General features: G+C 44.9%; 1 protein-coding gene across 1 annotated transcript in view; it reads left to right on the top strand.

Moving 5' to 3' along the window:
* Positions 1–792: 792 nt before the first annotated feature.
* LOC110579802 (guanylate cyclase soluble subunit beta-2-like) overlaps positions 793–22,388 on the top strand; it is a 58,667-nt gene continuing 37,071 nt past the window's right edge. The window contains 2 exon segments of the mRNA XM_021689457.1: positions 793–860; positions 13,976–14,070. Of these exon segments, the coding sequence (XP_021545132.1) occupies positions 14,004–14,070 (67 nt within the window). The 5' untranslated portion in view covers positions 793–860; positions 13,976–14,003.

The following is a 22,388-nucleotide window of genomic DNA, read 5'->3' as shown; positions in this document are numbered from 1 at the left end:
TGTAAGTTTTGAGCCTGATATTTGCGAGACAGAAGGATTCTTTACTTGATGAAGATTTTTTTTTTTAAAACCGAGTTCCCTTGGTGCTTTCAAATCTAATCCAATCATCACACTCCTAGGTTAGGTGTCCCCGTGCTGTGGAGATGGGTGGCCTGCATGGGTTGTACTATCCTTCACCAAGCAGAGGCATTTATAAGCTTCTTATTTAAAAAAAAAAATTTTTTTTATCTGAAGGAGGAAAGAAGGAAGATTGCAGATTAATGAGCAAACCAGGAAGAAAACTCTGCTAATCCCATTGCTCTTTCTTTATTGTTAGTTTTTTTCTCCCTTTATTTTCCTCCACTTTTGATGTCTTCCTCTGCAAACACACCATTCCTGACTCATTTTTATAAAGAAAAGAGAATTGTCCTTTCCCTGCCTTTTCGACATGGCATGAGGCGAGTGCCCTTCCTGGTCCCGGTCTCGAACCCCATGCCCCTGTTGTGTTTTTGAACTCTTTGTTCTAACCAAACGATTCCCCATTTTGGAGATGATTACAATGAACCTCTTCTAATTCTAGTCTGATTTCAAATTTAGCTCCTAGGTTTTCTCTATAGAAATGACTTCTCTAAGTTGAGAAGAAACACAACTATCAAACCAATAAACTCACAAGAAACAGGGAAAAAGTATAGTTCATTTCGTCAAGAAGATGCCTTTGTACTTTTCCTAAAAGAAACTGTTCAGATGTCTATGACTGGGGATTTCGTGCTTCATTACTCATATTTTCCCTCTTGTTTTGTGTTCTAGTACGGATTTATCAACACCTGTCTGCAATCCTTTGTGATAGAGAAATTTGGTGAAGAGACCTGGGAAAAACTGAAGTAAGTATATTTAAGGAAAGATGGAGAATCCCCCCTGGTGGTAAGACTCCAGCGTTTTGAAGGTCATGGGTTTTTACTAACCTTTTGATCAAGGCAGTTGGTTGTTGGTAGGGATATCAGTTCAAGTACCTTAGACATACCAACTAGATACAGAATAAATCTGCTATACCGTATCTGTGTTTAAGGAAGGTATTAGTCTCAGTTCCTAAACGCAGCCCGTGTGAATAAGTATTCTACCTTTAATGTCATGAATGAATTCTTATTCGCTCCTCTTGATCACAGAAGAAAAAGCAACTGCCTTATTTCCAATGTACATAAATGGAGCTGCCAAAACCTCACAGAAGAGGGGTATCCCTTTTGAGTTTAGCCAGAATCCCTCTTTAGGAATTCTTTTTTTTTTTTTTTTTTTTTTGAGAGGGAGAGAGAAAGAATCTTAAGCAGGCTCCACACCCAACATGGAGCCCCACGCAGGGCTTGATCTCATGACCTGAGATCATGACCTGAGCCGAAATTAAGAGTCAGCCACCCAGCGCCCCCCTCTTTAGGTATTCTTTAGTTACCTGTTACACTTTTTCCTCTCTGCTTCCACCCAGAAAATGCTGAACAAGGTTACTTACATCTTCACGGGGTATCCTGTCTGACTCTCTGTAAGTTTGTTCTCTGTCTGCCTTCTTGAAGGCTCCCAGCCTTAAAATGTTAGAGGACTGGACTGACGGGTCTCCGAGATCTCCTAGTCCTGTGAAGAGGGAAGAGTAAAAAAATAGGGGAAAATGATTGGCTTTCTCAGTTAATTGAAACAATTTGGCACTGCCTTGCCTATTAAATCTACAAAACGTTGAAATGATAATAAGCAATTCTGGTGAAGATGCAGCAAATGAGTAATTGCTGATGGCATCTTAAGTCAATGTAGCCCTTTTGGAAAGCAATTTGACAACATGTACCAAAAGCTGCAAAAATGATGAAATCCTTTAAAGCAGTAATTTCATTCTAGAGAATTTATTCTTGAGAATCTAGTCCCTTAGAAACAAACACACACACACACAAAAAGATGAAACATAGCCTATATTTATAAATAATAAAAGAAACAATTATCTTTAGCATTCAAAAATAACCCAAAAGTCAAATGGAATGACAAGAAATACGCATCATTACATGGGATGCTTGGAAAGATTGTGAAGCAACCTGCAAAATTTTATGACAATATTAAGTCCAAAAGACCAGAAACAAAACAATAACAACAAAAAAAGACACAAACTTATGTAGTTACTGGGTAGATCACACAAATGAAGGGAAAGACCAAACTAGTAATGACTAGTAACTGAACTAGAAAGATGAAGTGCTGGATGACTTTTTTTCCTAATATCTATTCCCAAATTTTCTATATTTTTTTCATGGCTTTTGTAATGTCAAAACAGTTTAAAACGCTTAGTGCAAACTTTCCCTCACTCCTTCCTATTCCCATTTTACAAATAAGATAATTAGAGCCGAGAGTGCAGGGGACTTGCAGTCCATGGGGCTAAATCAGGAGGAGGCAGACAGGCCCCTGCTGCCCGGGCCCCGGCTCCACGCCCTACACAATGGCCAACTGCTCATGCGTCATGTGTCTGACCCTCTTCTGGAAAGGCAGCCCCGGGCCATTTCCACAGCATCTCCAGGGTAATTTTCTTAAAAGCACCAGAGGTTGGGGTGGGAACAAGTAGCTCTGGCCTCACAGAGGCAAAGAATACTCATTTCTAAATATTTCAAGGAGGAAGGTTTAATAATTATGATCAGAGAAAACTTGGACTTGCTTGAGAGATCATCTGGCCCAGATCTCCTCATTTTACAGATGAGAAAACTGCAGCCCAGAAAGGTTAAGTGACCTGCTGAAGAGTGCACAGCAAGTAGGCAACAGGGCCAGGGTGTGGTATCTGTTTCTTGAAGTGCTCCTTTTCCACCCCCTAGGTTGCCCCAAGGAGAGAAGCATTTGAAGACTCTGAGACTGTCTTTTTAAATTGCTATTATATTGTAAAGGGTAAACTCAGCAAGAAGAGGAAGGAAAAGCATAGTCTTATCTTAGGCACTTAACTTTGGGCCAGGCTCCTTCCATAATGATCTTATTAAAGCCCCAGAAGAACACTGGCAAGGCAGGTTACTGTCTCTGCGAAAAACCCTGGGGGATTAAGTAATTGAAGAAGCCATTTTGCCTGGGTGATGTAATAATCTACAGAAACACTACAATTATACCTGGAACTTGGGAACTAGGTGCCAAAGGCCCACGTCAGATGGGAAACTGGGATCCTTTGCTCTGCCACAAACTAGAGAGGAGAAGGTCAACCTGCCAGAGGGCCAGCAGCCCCTACCGGGGGACCGTCAGTCTCAGAGGAAGGGGAGGAAGGTAGGTGTGGGTGGACACTGCTGGGTGGGCTGGGAACCAGCTTGAGAAAGAGGGTACACATACTGAGAGAAGTCACCAGGTATGGCTGCGAGTCCCTGGGGAGTCATAGTTGGTTTCAGCAGGAGGTGCCTCCCCTACAGCCCTTGGGACCCTGGGCAAGTTCCTTAACCACTCTGTGACCCAGGTGTTTTCAGCATAAAATAATGACCCTAGAAGTAGCTAAGCACATCGGGGCTGTTGCAAGCATTCAACGAGTTAGGACAAACGAGATGCTTAGAAAAAATGCCTGACCTGTGGTAAGTGCTCACCAAATGTGAGGTGTGTGATTGAAGGTGATGACCACTGTTGGCTTATTTTCAAGATGGCGGTCCTCAGCTGGTTTGGGGAGAGGAGGAGGAGCCCTACGGTGTGCACCCACATGCCTAGACTGGAGTCCTGGCCCTGGGTTTGGAACTGTGTGTTCTGGAACAGGTTGCTTCACCTCTAAAGCTGCTTCCTCATTGATAGAAGGGGAATGATGCACCCCTCTTCCAGGGTTGCAGAGAGAACTGAGTGGAAAAATCAATCCCCAGGTACACAGTAGATACTCAGTAAGTGCTGTTTCCCCTCGAATATGCAGGTGGGACGCTAGGATTAGACTACATTCGACATTAATAGGCATTACTTTGCGGCTGGTCAGGTGACTGTGCCTTCCATCTTGAAGAGATGATGTTCCTCTAAGATGCTCTTTTTGCCCAGAGAAGGACACCTGGCTTTCTAATATTAGCATCATTTGGTGGATGGCATTGCTTCTGTTCCTTTTTCGGACTGGTCTCCCCAACCGCCAGTGTGGGGCATTGTCCAGCCCTGTCTTGAGGACCCCCATAAATACTAGTGACCAGCTTATAAGAGGGAGGGGGTTCTGACTTTTGGTGATTGATTTTTGATCCACGATGCTTGTATCATCTGAATTCCTGGTTAGAACTTTGAGCCTCAGCTTCTCAGGTGGTCCAAAAGAGTCTGTTTTGCCCAGGAGAAAGGCCAGGGCTCTAGAAATAACTGGAAATTACCAGATACAGCTGGAGCACTTAGACATGAGTAGAGGTAAAACAATAAACGTGTTCAGTCCGCGGCTTGCGGGCGGCTGAGAGGCGCTATTTACAGGCCGCTTGCATGCCCCCACATTACAGAGCAGATGCAACGGGACCAGCCGTGGGAACCCTGATTGGTTAAGATGTTCAACGTATCTTTGTGAATCCAGGGGGGAAAAAAAAAGCTTTCCATGTGTAAGTAGATGGAAGTGGTTTCTTCCTTTTCGGATCCTTGGTATGCCCTCCCTAAGAGGAATGGTTCATTTTCTCTTCCTGCTCCCGAGGAGCATTTCTCATGGCATTCCTAATCAGGAAGCCCAGGAAGCCCTACCACAGGAATTCCAAGATGTTAGGACACTGGAAGGAGGGGTGCAAAAGGGTGCAAGAGAATCCGAAAGAGATGTCCAGGAACCAAGACCTCAGGGAGGCCATATCCGGAGTCTGTGTGGCTAGGCTTTACATCTGATAATCTTGAAGTACCAACCCTGTGCTTAATTGAGTCTCCAAGGATACGTTTGTATATACAGCACTAGACATGTATGTGATCGCATTGGAAACGCATCCTTAAACCAAAAGCAAAGCCTACCTAACCAGCTCAACCAGCAATGAAAATTGCATCATATTAGAACTCATTGAAAAAAAACAAAACTGTAGTGCAGAAAACTCAGCTTATAAAATGCAAATTAAGGCAAGATCATTTGCTGTGCAAAAGGATTTGCTTCAGGCTACGTTTAAATAACAAGTTCCCTGGTGCTTTTAAAATAGAATTTTAGCTGAAAAAGAAAAACCCATCAATTCCTACACAACTTTTAAAAAGGAATGATTAGGTAAAATGAAATATGTCTCCAGACTTTATGACATAAATTTTATTTTATATGATATAATCAGAAACAGATGTTTCTCATCCTTTGCCTGCATTGTTTATTTCTCTCCCATATAACCTAGATTTATAGATTTCTAATTATGAACCACTCTTTTATAACCTTCTGGCTAAAATCTTTATCAGGACTTAACAATGAGAAGCAGCTAATAGGTTGGGAAGAGTAAAGCCTCTGGAGTCAGATCAACCTTTACATTTTGCCGGTATCATTTACTAGCTGTTTGACATGGGCAAGTTTACTTATTCAACAAGTATTTATTTAGCTCCTAGTGTGTGCCAAACAGAATTCCTGGCACTGGGAACAGTGGTGAAGGGAACAGATGAGGACTCTGTTCTCTTGGAATGTGTATTCCAGTGTGAGGCTGGGGGCAGACAATAAGCAAGTATCGTGCTAAGTGCTGTAAAAATATAGGGTACTTGATAGTGACCAGGGATGGAAGATGTCAGTTTCTCTGAAATGGTCAGAAAAGGCCTCTCTACAAAGGTGATATTTGAGCTGAAAGGCAGGAAGAAGCCATATTTGAGTTAGGGAATCATATGTGTTCTAGGCAGAGAGAACAGCCAGTGCAAAGGTCCTGAGGTGGGACTGGGTTTGGTAAATTCGAGACCCAGAAGAAAACTCAGTGTGACTGGAGCATCATGATCGAGAGTCTGATAGGAGATGGGAGTGGAGACATGGTTAAGGATCAGAATATATAGGTGGCTAAAGATGGAAAGGAGTGGGAATTTTATTCTGATTGCAATGGGTAACCGAGGTCTCTGAGCCTTGGTGTCCTCACTTCTAAATGGAGATAATAATGGTAGTCTCCTCACCCATTTGTGAAGACACAGGTGAAGTGTCTGGAACTTAGTGCAGGATGTTGCTTGCAAGGATCAGCAATTCACTCTGTGAGCTAAAGTTTAAGGAAGTTAGTAGGAGTCAGAGATGGGCGTTAGTAGGATTCACAGAACTCAACTGCAGAAAGCACAGACAGACCACACAGGACATGAAAGGTTGGTCAGCCTCTCTCCATCTCTGTGCCTCTTTTCATGTTCACTCTATTTTCCTGGCTCTCTCTGCAAGTCTCTTAATTTCAATTTCTCCCCAAATTTTCTATATGCCCTTTCAATTTAAGAGATCACAATCATTTGATAGAGAGACCCAGTTTCTCAGTGTCTCCATTCCAGACACCTGAGACAGAGGGTTTGCTGGGCTGACTTTGGTCAGGTGCCCATACCTGGACCCACCAGGTGGACTTCGGAGGGTAGGGTCCCTGAGAAGAGGTTCTGAGTAGAGCCGCTGTGAATGGCATATTCTCTCCACTATATAATCAAGTATGGGGGAAGGGATGGATGTCTGCCTGATTTACGTATGCATGAATGGAAGAGGAATAAATGAATAGTAGATGGAGAGGCTCTGAGAACCTTTGAGATCATCTTTGAAAATGTGTACATGTGTCTGCATGTATTTTCTGGGGAGAGGGTACATGCTATTCATCAGAATTCCTAAGAACTCTATGACCTAAAAAGTTCAAGGGCCCCTGCCTCTACATTTTCAGGATTTTGTTCTTACTAAATAAGAAATGCTCCTGACATTCTGATATCTGAAAAAACATCATTTCAAATACACTGACAAACCGAGCCAGAAACAATCAGGAGGGCTGTCGCTCATCCTCCTTCTGCTATGCCTCCTCCATCCCAGCCACTCGCTAAGCCTCACCCACTCCCTCCATCTTCTCTGCTTTTCCCATAAATAAGGTCTAGTTAAAAAGTAGCTGAAAACAGACAGCTTCTATTTTTTAACTTTTACCAAGGAATGCTGCCTGTCTCCCCACTCCCACTCCATTCCTGGCCATGAGTGTGCTTGCTGATTTATCTGGCTGCCTAAAATCATCAGAACCTCAAGGGCTTTGAGAAATCAAGTTGGTTAGTATGTCTCAATGGGGCGACTTACTCTCCCAAAGAGTATATCGGAATATTCAAGGGCTTAGAACATTTTTAAAAAATACTTAATATTATGATATTATTATACATATAAAAGAGAAAACTGTTTTTCTAATAAAGACCATTGAAAGTAAAGCTTGAGAAATAGCTTTGTTTGGTGGGAATACATGGAAGGTAAATTTAGCAGGAGTAGAAATGGGTATTATAAGGCCTGAAACTTAAGCAATTTGGAGGGCCTCCTTTAAAAAATAATATAAAATTACAAATAAAAATTTATCTACAAAAGTGAGTACTTATTTAGAATGAGGAAAAAAAAATTAAAAGTTGACAGATAACATTAACATCAAAGGTCCAAAAGGTAGAACATATTTATTATTATTATCATTAATTATTGACCTACTTTTATATTTTTCCCTGCATCTTTGGCTACTTGTGGCTTTCCTGTTCATATGACAATGATTTAATGAGATCATTTTCCATCAAGAGAATGGAATGAATGTTCCTCTAACATGGCTGGCTGAAAATTATTTTTATTGTGTTTTATTTTTATTTTATTTCTTTAATTTCATCTATTTATTTGACAGAGAGAGACACAGTGAGAGAGGGAACACAAGCAGGGGGAGTGGGAGAGGGAGAAGCAGGCTTCCCGCTGAGCACGGAGCCCAGTGCGGGGCTCGAACCCAGGACCCGGGGATCATGACCTGAGCCGAAGGCAGACGCTTAACAACTGAGCCACCCAAGTGCCCCTATTGTGTTTTATTTTTATTGGTAGCTTAGACAAATGTCTTTCTGTACATCTATAACTTTCCAGGCAGTTTCTTACAAGGTGTGCCTCTTTGCTGGTGGCAAGTTCTAGGACAATGCCGGCCCTTTATCTACTTGTACATGTCTCGCCCCTCTGCCCCCAGCTGCCCACTGCTGTTACAGGGCAGTTCTCCACGAGAAGGTGGCCCCCACTCAGGGAGTAGCAGCCTCTCCTTCAGATGCCTATTGTGGGGGTCACATGAAGGTCTGGATGCTTTTGAGGCTACCAGGGGGAGGTGGCTCTGGGGGCTGGGTGGCCTGCAGTCCCTCCCAGAGGCACCCAGGACCATCATCAGGGCATACAGGGTGGTCCTTCCACCGCCCTCCCAGCCTGGGGTGGCTCCAAACGAGGGAGGCTGGGCAGGGCTGCTGCTTTCCCAGAAGCCTCAGCTTCCTTAGCTCCCAAAGCAAATCTGATTCATCATGGGCTTAATTGAGAAGTTCTCAAACAGTTTGGCCTTATGAAGCCTTTTTTAATCTTAAAAACGATTGAAGACCCAGAGAGCTTTTATCTATTGGCATTTACTGTATTGGAAATTAAACCGGAGAAATTTTAATAGATGGTTATTTCTTGATTCGCCTAAAATGGCAATATAAGTCTATTACATGTGAGCATAAATAGCCCATTTTTATGAAAAATAACTATTAGCCAAATAAAACAATTAGTGAGAAGAGAGACATTGCTTTATAGTTTTTTTGCAAATCGCTTCAATGTTTGACTTAGGAGAAGAATGCTGGATTCTATTTTCTGCACTCTATCTATTGTGATCTTTGGTTTTCGTTGAAATTTATGAAGAAAATATAGAAGGAGGAAGCACTTTCAGGCTCTTTTCAGATCACTGTGGAGGTTCTTTTAAACCTCACAAAAGCTCCACTAGGTGGTAGTTTTTCCAAGGTCAGTTACAATGTTGAGGGCAAATCCTTTGGCCTCTGTTGCACTTTGAAATATCTTTTGCCATCATTTTGAACTATCGTGCATTAGTCATTTGGAAAATATTAGCTGGCTGAGTTATGCAGATCTTCCGAATATTGCCATAATGCATCATACAATATCAAAATCACATTTGTCAATATCACCACACTCTCATCAAAGCCTCTAAGAATTGGGAAGCTAATGAGCTCACAGTAGCAGATGCAAGTTTTCCAAAATTCCAATTCTCACTCGAGAGCTTGAGTTTTATCATTGGCAACAAATTCTGTCAGTTATTTTCCTTGAAGTGACAAGTTAACTTTGGTCTTTTTTTTTTTTTTTTAAGAAAATGTCTGCCAAATATCCAATTCTGAATAACTGTTGTCCGTCTGTCAGCGGTTCTTTAAAGTAGAAATGATGTTGCATGAGAAAAGTGGCTAATTCGACTCACAAAGGCAATCATAAAAGTGCTTTTCCTTGAGCTGACCTAGGCCTCCTTGTGTAGACAGCGGAAATGCTTTCTGCACTTCCTGCTTCATCATGCAGAATGTTCAAAAGATTTAATAAAATTGATCAGTGTTATTGCTTCATTAAGGATGATTTGACATGGAACTGGCTTTTTCTTTACCACGAGTGTGTGGCAGCAAATATGATTACTTAGTTCAGTTTAGTACCACTGACTTGATTCATGCTAAGGCCCTAACGGGTTTACCTACCCATGCTTTTGAACCATTAGAAGACATTTTAACCAGTAAAAAGGGCAAATAATGTCTTAATTTTATTATGAAAATAGTTTTGACTTCTTGGACCCTAGAAAGCTTCCTAGGGTCCCCCCCACCCAGGGCTTCCATGAAACACACCTTGAGAACTGCTGGTTTAGGTGCCAGAGTCATTCTCAGTGAATCTACATTGCGTGTTGGCTGGGAGGGTTGTACGTCAAAATCTCCACGGCAACACTGACCTAACCTAATACTGTCACTGTAAAAATAAGAAATGGAGGAACAGCGAGATTTGTTTCAAGTCATGCAGCTCGACTGTGGTAGGGTCAGGATTCGTTCCTGGCTCTACTGACTCACATATGGTGGACACGTAAGCCTCTATCAAGTTAGGTCTCTCACACTTCATAAACCTCTTATAACTCCCTGTCAGACTGCTATTGTGTGCCAGGTACAATGCTAGGTATTGAAGACAGGAAATCAAATGATATTTGCCTATTGGTTGGGACCCATTGTCTAGGAAGCCTGGGGACAGGTACATCAAAGGTTACAGGTGCAGCGGTCATAAGGCAGGTAAATAGCAGGGACTCGGGAGCTCAGAGGAGGGGTGCTGGGATCTGACGGCAGCTCATAATGACCAGAGCTGGTGATTCTCAGGCTAAGTGGGGAAGGAAGAACAAAAGTTGGCCAGACTCTCCTTCCTGTCAGGGGAGAATCCGTGGGAAGGAAATGGCATGGCTGGTCACAGGGACTTGGGGCATCTTGAGGAATGAGGAGGGGAGGTGGCTGGAGGTGAGGGGTAGGGTGCAGGGGCTAGATTGTATGTGTCAACCCAACAAGTCTGGAGTTTGTCACGCAAGCCTTGGGAGCTGGAGCAGTGGGCTAGAGCGTTGGCTAGAATGACAAGCTGGGACTTCTTCTAAATACCAGGTGGTCACGACACCAGGACACCAGGTCATGGCACCATGTAACTCTCAGGGCCTCTTCTTCCCCAACTACACCTTGAGTCACATGGTTACACACAAGTCTGTAACAGGAATTCTCTACCTACCAGAAAGGAGCTCTTGAAGGAACGATTTCCCATGGCTTAGGATGGATCCCATTTTCTTGGCCTGAAACTTGCTACAACGTGCTATTTATTTTTCCTGTGGGCTTTATGGCTCACTCTGGACTCTTAGAAACCATTACCTCAGTTTTGTAACACTGAACAACGTTAAGATCTGTAATTTGTAATGTGTGGCCTTGCCAGACTGAATCCTAGAAAGTGTTTCTGAGCAGTGGTTTCCAAACCTGGAGAGTCATCTGAGGCAAGTGGTTAAATAAATATGGATTTCCAGGTACCACCTCCAGGGCCCAGGAATCTGTATGTTTATTTTGATCCCCAAGTTATTCTGGAATAGGCAGCCTGGCCCTGGTTTCCTGCCCAGTTATTTTGGGTATCGTGAGTTAAAACTAACTAAAAAGGAACACACATTTAATGGCTGAGTATTCCAGTTAAAAACTAATTTGTCAGATCTCCTGAATATGTGTATATATGGTCACCTCTGTGGTTGGCATTTTTCACATTACATGAAATACGCTCCTCTTTGTGTGAGTTGGAAACATCAACTTACTTCATTCCCCACAATGCTTCTCCAATCCCCAATCTCTTCAAAATGTTTTTTCTTTTTTTTTCTTTTCTTTTTCCTTTCCTTTCCTTTTTTTTTTTTGAGAGAGAGAGAGAGTGCAAGCAGGGTTGCGGGGGGGAGAGGGGTAAAGGGAGAGGGAGAGAGAAAGAATCCCAGACTCCCCATCAAGCACATGAGCCCGACGACTTGGGGCTCAATCTCACAACCCTGAGATAATGACCTGAGCCAAAATCTAGAGTGGATGCTTAACCCACTGAGCCACCCAGATGACCCTTCAAAATGTTTTGTGATGGCCATTTTTCTCTCTTTCCCTTCTTATCAGAGGTATTGCCATCTCATAGGGAGTCATCAATTGGTTTATTTATTTATTTATTTTTATTCTTGGTGAGCATATTGTTTCACTATAGCAGTTTGAATGACTGTATATTGCAAGTGTACATGGACTCTGTGGGAAGTGTTACATGCAAGATCACCGAGATCGACAAACAAGGCTGACAATTCCCGTGCAATCATAACAGTCTGGGCATGTCTGGCATTCCAGAAATGTGCAACATATATACAAACCAAATAAATATTTGACACTAAAGTGTTATCAGCTCAGCCTACAGGAAAGAAGAGGCTGCCAGACCCAGACAGGGAGGAATGGGTGGTCCCAACAGAAGCCTGAGAGGTGGCACAGAGCTTGTTACATTTTCAAGGGTCTTGGAGATGACATAATCCCTTTGGGGGCCTTCTGAATAAATTATGATAACATGTTAGGCTTCAATATGGATCTTGCTCATCATGTTTCTATTTTACTCATAGGCATAGAAGCAGGGTCCAAGTTTTCACAAAGGCCCACAGGCCCGGGGGGGAGTGGATGGAGGGTGATGACAACATGGCAGAGATCATCCCACTTAAGGGAGGGATGGTGGTTAACAGCATCCTTTGTCTGCCCCGGGCCCAACATCCAGCTTCTCTGAACAGCTGTGTCTGATGATACTTAGAGACCACTGTACGGACAGGGACCAAAATAGGAAGCTTGCAGGTGGAGAGAAACCCAGAGAGCTTCTAGCTCAGTGATGGTCATGCGCAGGGGCAAGGTCCCTGTAGGCTGTTTGAGAAGCTCTCGCAAATGCATGTGGGCTGGGGAGGGGAGCATAGATTTAAAAAAAAAAAAGGTTAAGGAACACTGATCTTACCAACTACCTCCCTTACTTTACTGATAAGGAAGTCGAGGCCCAAAGAGAGAAAGTAATTTTCCCTCAGAGCTCATTAATAGCAGGGATAGATTTGGACCCAGGGTGTCCTGGCTGCCAGCTGGGTCGCCCCCCAGCACAGCATGGCACCTCTGTGCTCTTGCTATTATATCAGCTTCCCCCTGCGTCTGTGCGGAGGTTCTCATTCTCTCCTTTCATTCCTGTTACTCTCTCTTATCCTCATCAATACTCCTGTTGGAAATGTGGGACAAGTGTCATTCTCCCATTTAACAGTGAGGAAGATAAAGTCCAGGGAGATAAAGGCATGGATAGCTCAGGAAAAAAAAAAAAAGATTTAGGAATGAATAAGGATCTTCAAGTATTAGAGGGCTGGTATCTGGAGGTAGGAGCATCCCTGTCTGCATGTGCCCCAGGGGCAGATCCAGGACCCGGGAGAGGGACGGCAGGTGGCAAGTGCTAGAGCTGTGTGGGCTTCAGAGCTCAGAACCCAGGACCCTCACGTGTCAGCTGGGGGATCCTGGCAAGACAACCTCTCTGAGCTTCCATTTCCTCCACAGTAAGTAAGATGATCACAAAGGATCTGTCATTGCCATGGCCAAAAGCAGATGCCCAATAAATAGAAGGTATCATCAGGGTCTAGAAGTAGGTGTTAGTTCATCATAAGAAAAAACCTTTCTATCAAAGAGAGCAGTCCGTAAATGAAATGTGCTGCCTTGCAGAGAAGTGAGCTTCCTGTCACTGGAAGCATTTAAGAAGAAACTAGAAGACTAGCAATCAGAGGTAGTATAGAATGGAGAATTGGACAATTGGGAAATTTCACACTTCTCCCAATTCCGAAATTCTGTGCAGTGATCTGGGATAAACTCAAATGTTTTGTATTTTTTTCGGTTCTTCAAACATTCTCTCTGCTGCCTTGGAGCCTCTTCACTCTGTCCAGAATGCTTGGCTTTGCCTATCCATCCTTCAGTCTCAGAGGAACCTCCCTTTCTCGGGGAAGCACTCCCTGCCCAGCCTCCTGTCCCGACTTGACGGAATTGCTAACTGCAGTTGAATGGTTCACATAAGGAGCAAGCCAGGAGGGTAACTCCCAGGTGAAGCCACTTTTCACCGGGTTTGGCTAACTGTTAGAAGACTAAAGTCCACCCATAACTCCTAAAACATAGCTAACCATGTTTCAAAACAGTGAGATTCGCAAGCAGCTGTTCTTGCTTCAGAGCATGAGGCTCTGGGACCTCTGAGTTCCATGTTCACTAGTGTGTGTTGGGTTCTTAACATGCGCCAAGCACAGTACCTCCTGCTGGGGCTTCAAAGATCAAAATAAGTCACAAGCCCATGTTCAAGGAGCACAGTCTAGGGCGGAAGACTAATAATCTTGATACCAACTAGGGAAACACATAGCCTACTGTGGATCCTTGAGAAGGGAGCTCTTGGCCCAAACTGGGGTCCAGGGAAGACTTCTTGGAGGAGTTGACACCTAAACACTCCATGGCCTCCCATTCCTGATGACCAAGAGTGTGATCTTATATCTTACTCGGTCAGTGGGTATATCCTGGAGGCAGAGCTCCAGTTAGTTGCTGGGTTTTCATTGCCCCTTGATTTCTCTTTCAGAGCCTCTGCAGAAGTGCAAGATGCCTTCATGACCTACACAGTGTATGATGACATCATCACCATTAAGCTCATCCAAGAGGCCTGCAAAGTTCTGGGTAAGGAGGAAGAGGGCTTGTTTTGGTGTCTTAGGGCTGTCGTACTGAAGTACAACCAGTTTCCATCATCCACAGTCGTTCTGTTAAGTCCCTGCGAACACTGAGTTAGCAATCCTGAGCCATTGCTCTGAGAAGGACAGGCTAGGTTCTGGAGAGACTTTGGTCACATTTTCATCAACCGATAACTATATACCCTTGTTTTGCGTGTTTCTGTTTCGAGATCCCTTATTTCATATATATTGTTATTAACATCGGACGTGTGGGCAGGAGCACTATAACTCATACCCGAAGGAAGCTTCTCTAACACACATCTTTTGTCTGAAAGGCACCTCACACCCTTCTTGTACTTAGGAGCACTAGGCAGCACTTCAACATTGTTCTTGGGGCATTTTCAGCAGCACAATCACCCACAAAAAAGCACAAAAATGTAAAAACATAGCGCGAAGTGGATTGCAAAAAGGCCACTTAATTTAGAGTATGAGAAATGAGACAAGAACGCAGAGCACTGCCTCATTGACCTTTGCTAGAAACATGTGTGTTGAGGGAGCTCCAAGTTTTTGCCACTGCACCTGCTCTTGAATGACTGCAAATGCTCTGTGGGACTGATTTTGGACTTGCAGATTCATTTTAATGAGTGGGTCAGTTTGCAGATATGGGGTCTGCACATGATGAGGCTCGATGGTACCACAAATTGGGTACTTTAAAACAAGGGAAATCTATTCCCTCATAGGGAATAGGTCAGGGGGCTGGAAACCTGAAATCAAGGTGTCAGCAAGGCCATGCTCCCTGGAAGGCTCTAGGGAAGAGTCCTTCCTCTTGCAGGTTCTGGTGGTCCAGGTGCTCCCTGGGGCAGCATAACTCCACTCTCTGCTTCCATCTTCTCCCCGTGTGTCACATCGTGAATGTCACTCTGAGTTTCATCATCTGTACCACCACTCTCATGGGTGGCCTTGATGATGGCCTTGACAGAGGTTGTAAGACCTTTGAAATGGATCATCATGATTACCTCTGGGTGTTGTGGGGAACAGCTTTGGGAATCCTCTGAGGCCAACCACACTCGTGTTTATCTGGAAATAGAGGTGGTGTGTTTTGTGGAGGTGTTGAGGGCCCTTCTTCCCCATCTGCTCTGCCATGGGATGTCTTCCCATCTATTCAGACATGAAAATGCCATTGACAGGGTCATAATGGGGGGCCCAATGTGGATGGTCCCACTTACAATGCACCTCTACTTCCAGGATGATTCCTCGCACAGATGTATCAGCAAGGGATGGTTTATTATATTAACTTGCTCACTCCCCAGGCCTGGATGGGAAGAGGTTCAGGACAAAGTGAGAATACAGTTCTGCCTCTTTCTAGTTTAATGACTGAGGACAAGTTACTTACTCGGTTATAGTTTTCTCATTGGTCTACGAGAATAATATCTACCCGTCAGAGTTATTTTGAGGATTAAATGAGATGATATATGTGAAAATGTCAAATGGGCTATCTGGCATAATAACGGCTTTCAAAATATATTTCTTTCTTTCTTTCTTTCTTTCTTTCCTTCCTTCCTTCCTTCCTTCCTTCCTTCCTTCCTTCCTTCTCTCTATATTCATTTCCTATTTCGCAATAAGGTTCTACTTGGAGGTTCCAAGTGACATGGATTTTGGAGGAACACTTCAAACCAGTCACCCTCCTTTCCTTTACCCTTCCTTCTCACCAGCACGGAGCACATAGTGAGCTGGGACCTGGGGAGGAAGGAGTTTCTACTGTCCCAGGCTCCAGGGGGCTTGTGCAGGAAGGTGAGAGAGTCCCCTGGTGCTTCCAGGTTCTTTGATGACATCCCTCTTTAGGTCCCAGTTGAACTTCCTTTGCCTATTCTTATAGGCACTGTGGCTTTGGGTCATGTTGAGATGGCATCTGGGGATTACTGCAGGCAGACTCTGTGTCAGCATCCTCTGCCTGGCCCCCAAGACCCTGGGACAGAATTGTTGCAGGTGTGGGTAAGGCTCGGGAGCTCAGGGCCTTCGGGCTGGATCCGGTGCAGCCCCCAGGGGCTCAGGCAGCCGGGGCTGTGGTTTCCAGCTGTTTTTCCTGGAGTCTCTGAGGGCCCAGCAAGTGGCCTTCTGTCCTCAGGACCTCCTCCAGGGGTGGTCACAGGTAAAAGCCCGCCCCAGGCATGTAATAGTGCTGGAGAACGTACCAGGGCAGTTAGGTAACGCTAAGCCTGCAGACAGGTGGCTTCTCCAGAATGCAGATGTGTCAAGTGCTGATGTTGGACGAGGCCCTGAGTTTGTTTCTCTTTCCTCTGAATATCAGAGAAATTCTGATTAAAAAAAAAATAAATTGTGCCAGCTTTAACCCCATGCCCATGATTTTCCCCTTGGTTCCATATGGCAGTTTGACACCCGTGTCTCTTCTCACGGTTTCCTGGTCATTTCCTGGATGCAGAAAACCTTTCAGGTGTCTGCATCAGGGAGAAGCCCCAAATCTCTGCAAAGCTGGGAGGGGGAAGCTTTTGAGGCTCAGGGAGCTGAGCTCCTGGTCACTTGCCAGCCACACCTCCTAACAGAACTAGACAAGGTTGTGTCTGAGACTGGACACCAGGTACAGGAATGAAACGTTCATTGGCTCCTTCAGCTCCTGGAGCTCGGGCTCCAAGGGCAGCAACATGTCCTGGACGCCTTCTAAAGCCGGTACACAGCCTCGCTCTGCAGTGGTCCTCAGGAGGCAGGCAGAGGAGGAGGGCTGACAGGGCTCATGGGGTGTCCCAGAATCACAGCTGAGCACCCACCACCGCTCCCCGCTTCCAAAGAGCTTCTAGGAAAAAGAGGGGCCAGGGTCTGGGTAGCATCAGCAGCACCTGCGAACGCGCCTCCTCTACCCTGTCTGACCTCTTTAGGGGCTCCTAGACCCCTTTGCCTCCCCGGCAGCGGATGCCAGGGGAAATTTATGCAGCGTTTGGGCTATCCCAAAGCGGGTAGAGTCAGGACTTCAGGAGGAGTCTGACCCCAGGTGTGTACTGTTTAGAGTGCTGTGCTGCCCGCCCTGGGCTGGAAGCCTGGAGACCCACCTTCTAGACCCAGCTCCCTGCGTAGGCAGCAGGCTTCTTGTCCTTCACGCAGCAGCTCACCCGCTCCAGAGTGAGCCTCTCGGCCTTCTTGTTTAACACACCTGCCGAAGAGATTATTTTCTTACACATTGCTTTTTAATATTTTAAAACATGTGATTATGGCATTATACATGCTTTTCAAAGCATGAGGGCAGATGCTTTCCTTATTCTGATTTGCTCATAGGCGAGGCCTGGCCCTTACCCAGTGCGGCAGGCCGGCCCTGACTCTGAGTGGGGGCCGCTGGGTGCTGGGCAGATCTGCGTGTAGAGGGACCACCTTTCTCCCAGCTAAGTCGGGGGAGAGTCTGGTTCCTTTTCTCCCACAGAAAGAATAAAAATCACGAGTTGGGAGGTGACTCTAGACTTGACCCAAAAAGCTGGAGTTTTGACAGAGCTTAGGACATAAAAGAGCAACAGAGCTTGAACCGGATGGTGGGATAAAGCTCTCCTTCATTCTTTCCTTGATTTTCTTTCAAGGGATCCCAGAAGCAGGAGGCTATAGTGGCTACATCATGCGGGCTCCGTTTGGTTCCGAGCCCTCTGCCAAAGGGCGTCTTGTCCACGTTCTAGAAGGAGCGCCAGGGGTTGGATTCTGCTCTGGCATGCAGATGTGTGACCTTGGGCCGGGGATAGAAATTCATGGAGAGTTGATCTCCTTCTCAAAAAGAAATCATACTGACTTCAAATGGTCATGGGAAGGAAGGAATGAAACAGACAACGAACATGAGGCACTCAGCAATATGTGGGGCCCAAAGTAGGTGCTCAGCAAATGTCAACTGAGTCTGACGGGGGTGGCAGAGGCATTTCTATGTTTGGTGTCTCTGGCTTTTGTCCCTTAGAAGTAGGGCTAAGCTTGGCTGTTCACCTTAAACGGCTGTAGTATAATGTTCTGGGCCCTCTGAGCAGGGACTGGTAAACCACAACAGCCCATGGGCCAAATCTGGCTCCCTGCCTGTTTTTGTAAATAAAATTTTATCGGAACTCAGCTGTGCCCATGTGTTTACATACTGTCTAGGGCTGCTCTTGTGCAGAGCTGAGGCACTGCAGCAGAGCCCTGGAAAACTGAAAATATTTACTATTTACCCTTTACAATCGTCACCGAATGCTCTGGAGAATGGATCTTCTTCAAGATTTTTTTAAATCCCTTTTTACTTGAGAACTGATATGGACCAAATTATATTCAACCCCCACCACATTCCTATGTCGAAGCCCTAACCCCTGATGTGATGGTATTTGGAGATGGGGCCTTTGGGAGATAATTGGGTTCCCATGAGGTCATGAAGGTGGAATCTTACGATGGGAGTAGTGTCCTTATAGGAAGAGGTCTCAGACCACTGGCGCTCTCTCTCAGGAAGCATGGGCATGTAGTCTTTCTCTCTCTCTCTCTCTCACACACACACACAAATCCCCAGCCCCACATCGTGTGAGGACATGGTGAGAAGCCAGGAAGAGAACTCTCTCTAGAACCTGGCCACATTGACACTTTAATCTTGCACTTCCGGCTTCCAGAATTCTGAATAAATAAATTTCTGTGGTTAAGCCCCCAGCTCATAGTATGTTGTTACAGCAGCCCGAGCGGACTGGTGCAGGAACTTGAGAAAGTTTTTACAACTCCAGAAAGAACAATTTCCTGTGTCTAATATCACACCCAGGCCATTTGTAACTGTGTGTGATCATGAACACCGTTTGGGGTGGCCAGTACCATCAGCAGAGAGATGCCTTCCCATACCCACCCCTCATGCTTTCATAATTCCAGACCAACCAATACATTTGGAAGCAGCAATGATTTTATAGACTTTTGTAGATTTTATAGTGTGTGGGGCTTTCTACCAAAAGCCAAAGTCTATCACTGTGATTTCTAACTTCTTGTTGCTTATCCCAGTAATATCTCTTGACCTATACCTGAAGGGGTATATAAGTACGGTGAGTGCATTTTCAAATAAAAAGTTGGGATGTGGGATGCCTGGGTGGCTCAGTCAGTTAGCATCTGCCTTTGGCTCAGGTCATGATCTCGGGTCCTGGGATCGAGTCCCGCATCAGGCTCCTTGCTCAGCGGGAGCCTGGTTCTCCTGCTTGCTGCTCCCCCCGCTTGCATGCGCTCTCTCTTTCTCTCTAACAAATAAATAAATAAAATCTTTAAAAGAAAAAGGTGGGATGCAAAATTGAGTAAATACATGCATGCGTCTTGGAGTCAAGATGGCTCTGGGAAACATGGGCTGTAGGTTTCTCTCTCTCTCAATATATACATGCACATAAATATACACACACACACATACACACTGATATATATATTCCATGAGTCAGAGAGAGCATGGCCCTGCCAGAAGGTAGTCCACAGGAAGGACATTTAACTGTTTAACAAAATACACTGGTCAGTTGAGACAAACTCTTCTCTCAGACAAAGAAAAAACCTCGCTCAGTTACCACTAGTCAATGCTTTGCTTTCCAAGTGAGCTCCAGAATGTAATTTCCCTACCTTTAAGCAAATTGTTGGGACTTTTCCAGACCACTCTGCCACTGCATAGCTCTGTGCTTTCAATGAGCATAATTCAGGATGGGACCAGATGGCAGGTTAAGCATTGCATAAGGAATTGTCTGTGTATGAATAAGTGCCTACTTAGTGTGTAAGTGGGTTATTAGTGATCTGAAGTGACAAAATGCAAAACACTACACAACAGCCATTTGGCACAGCTGTGTCAGTCTAGACTTTGCTTGCTAAGAAACCAATAGTCAAACACGTTTCAACAGTTAGCTACTGGCGAATGCCAACAAGCCTTCTCGGCACTTGCCTCTTTTATAATAAGAGTAACAATGTAAAATTGACAGGGTCCCGAAATCAGGCATTATGACGTTTGATCTTTACCATGACCCTCTGAGGTGGGACCAGTAACCCTGGAAAGGTGACCACCTGAGGTTGAAGACTTGAACTCTGGCATGTGGACTCTGAGCCCGGTGCCCAAGTGCACAGACCAGAGGAGAAGCTGACTGGTGGGCACGGGCTCTCTAGCAAGGATTTTGGGATCAGACAGACGGGGGTGAACCCCTGGCTGTACCGTCCCGTAATAACTAACACAACCTGGGCCAAACTCCCCATCGGTAAACAACCATGAAACCTATGGCCCTTACCTCAGAGGGCCCATCCAAAAGATGAAGTACAGTAACATGAGCCAAGTACCTAACACAGAGCAGATACTCTACAAAGCTGACCCTCGCCCTGTCCCCCTCCCCCGGCCTTACCCAGGAGGCCACTGGTTGGGTCAAATGCTCTGTTCCAAGGTTTGCCGGGAAGCAGGCACCTTGTTACCTGCTTCATCGCTGCAGAGGGCCTCCCACCTGAGCTGGTGTGATCTATGGCCCAGCTTCTTTTTCTCTATGCCCTGGTAAACGTACTGCTGCATCTGGACTCCGACCCTCCCAATTTAAAGTCTGTTTCTTCCTTGCAACCTATCGTACTCACATGGGTAGCTGTTTCCTGCTTTTTTTTTTTTTTAAGATTTATTTTTTGAGAGAAAGAGAGGGGTGGAGGAGCGTGCACAGCATGAACATGAGCACCAGTGGGGTGAGTGGGGAAGGGGCAGAGGGAGAGGGAGGAGCCGATCCCCGCTGAGCAAAGAGCCCGATATGGATATGGGGCTGGATCCCAGGACCCTGGGATCATGACCTGAGCCAAAGGCAGATGCTTAACTACTTAACCGACTGAACCCCCCAGGCGCCCCCTCCTGCTTTTAAGCTCCTTCCTCCTACTTACAAAAGATTTCTCCTACCTATTATGTCATACCTGGCTTAGGTGATATTATTTGAGAAGGAGAATATTCTAGATGAATGGCTTTTTCAGATATCTGAAGTGTATTCCTTTGGATACATAAGCCTTGGGGAAAAATTACCCATTTTTGATGGAAAATTTTCTAAAATGTACTGCATACACATCCCTGTCTTGTGGGAGAACACATGCTTCTCTGGGCCCCTCAGGTGGGTCACTATGAGGAATAGCTCTTGTTCCCCGTATCTGGGTGATGCGAGGTGGGCCGGGGTCTTGGAGGGGCAACCCTGAATGGGCCCTGTGCCCATAAGGCCCAGCATAGGCAGCTGTGGCTCTGTGACATTCTTCTGCCTGTCAGCCCTCACTCAGGGGTTAGCAGGTATCCTGTCCCCCAGCCCTGGACAGCCCACCTCGGCTCTTTCCAGTCCCTTGAGCCATCACCCAGGAAAAAGTCAACATTTCCTGGTGATGCTGAAGAGCCAGGCTTGTTGAGACAGAAAATTTGAGTTTAGACATCATTCCAATCGAAAAGCTACTTAAAAGGCTCCATATCTCTTCTGGGAAGCCAAGCACCTCGAAAATGGACACCTCCTGAGAGTGATTTTCCCGCCAACAAAGAAGCCTTCCATTAAAAAACAAAACAAAAAACCAAACAACCCTTTTAATAGAAAGGCTCTCTCTCTCTCTCTCTCACACACACACACACACATACACACGTAGAGAGAATTGTATACTCAAGCACTTGTGTCCCTCACCCAGCTTCAATAATTATTAATATTTCACCAATCTTGTTCCATCTCTCTGGTCCCTCCACCCTTTTTCTGGTTTTGTTTTTCCTGGAATATCTTAAAACAAATCTCAGGTTTCCCATAATTCTACCCATAAATATTTCAGTATGAGTCTCTAACAAGATAAAGACATTTTAAAACATAATCATAATGCCTTGATTATACCTAACAAAATTCATAATATTACAGAGGCCCAGAATCCAGCTGTCTCTCAGCTGGCCATGGAGAAATGTGGTCTTTGTGGTCTTTTTATATTAGATTTACTGAGGTCTTTTCAGGACAATCAGCAAAAACTTCTATTTTGACGTAATTTCAAACTCACAGGAGGTTTGCAAGAATAACACAAAGATTTCCCATATACTTTTCATCCATATTCCCCAAATGTTAGCATTTTACTATATTGGCTCTATCCTTCTCTCTGTATCTATAATTTTTTTTCCTGAATCATTAGTATTTTGCAGATATGATGTCTCGTTAGCCCTAAAAATTCTCTTACATAACTACATTATAACTACCAAACTCAGGAAATGAATGTGTATGTAGGACTATTATGTAATCTACAGACGTTATTGAGATTTTTCCAGTTGTCCCCGTGACATCCCTTAGAACAAAAGAAAACCTTGGATCGTGGCAGTTGTCACATCTCTTCCGTCTTCTGACATCTGGAACAGTCCCTGGG

This window comes from Neomonachus schauinslandi, chromosome 3 (assembly GCF_002201575.2).
Source record: "Neomonachus schauinslandi chromosome 3, ASM220157v2, whole genome shotgun sequence".
NCBI lineage: Eukaryota > Metazoa > Chordata > Mammalia > Carnivora > Phocidae > Neomonachus > Neomonachus schauinslandi.
Note: the sequence above shows the minus strand (reverse complement) of the source record. Positions and strands in the feature narration are given on the sequence as shown.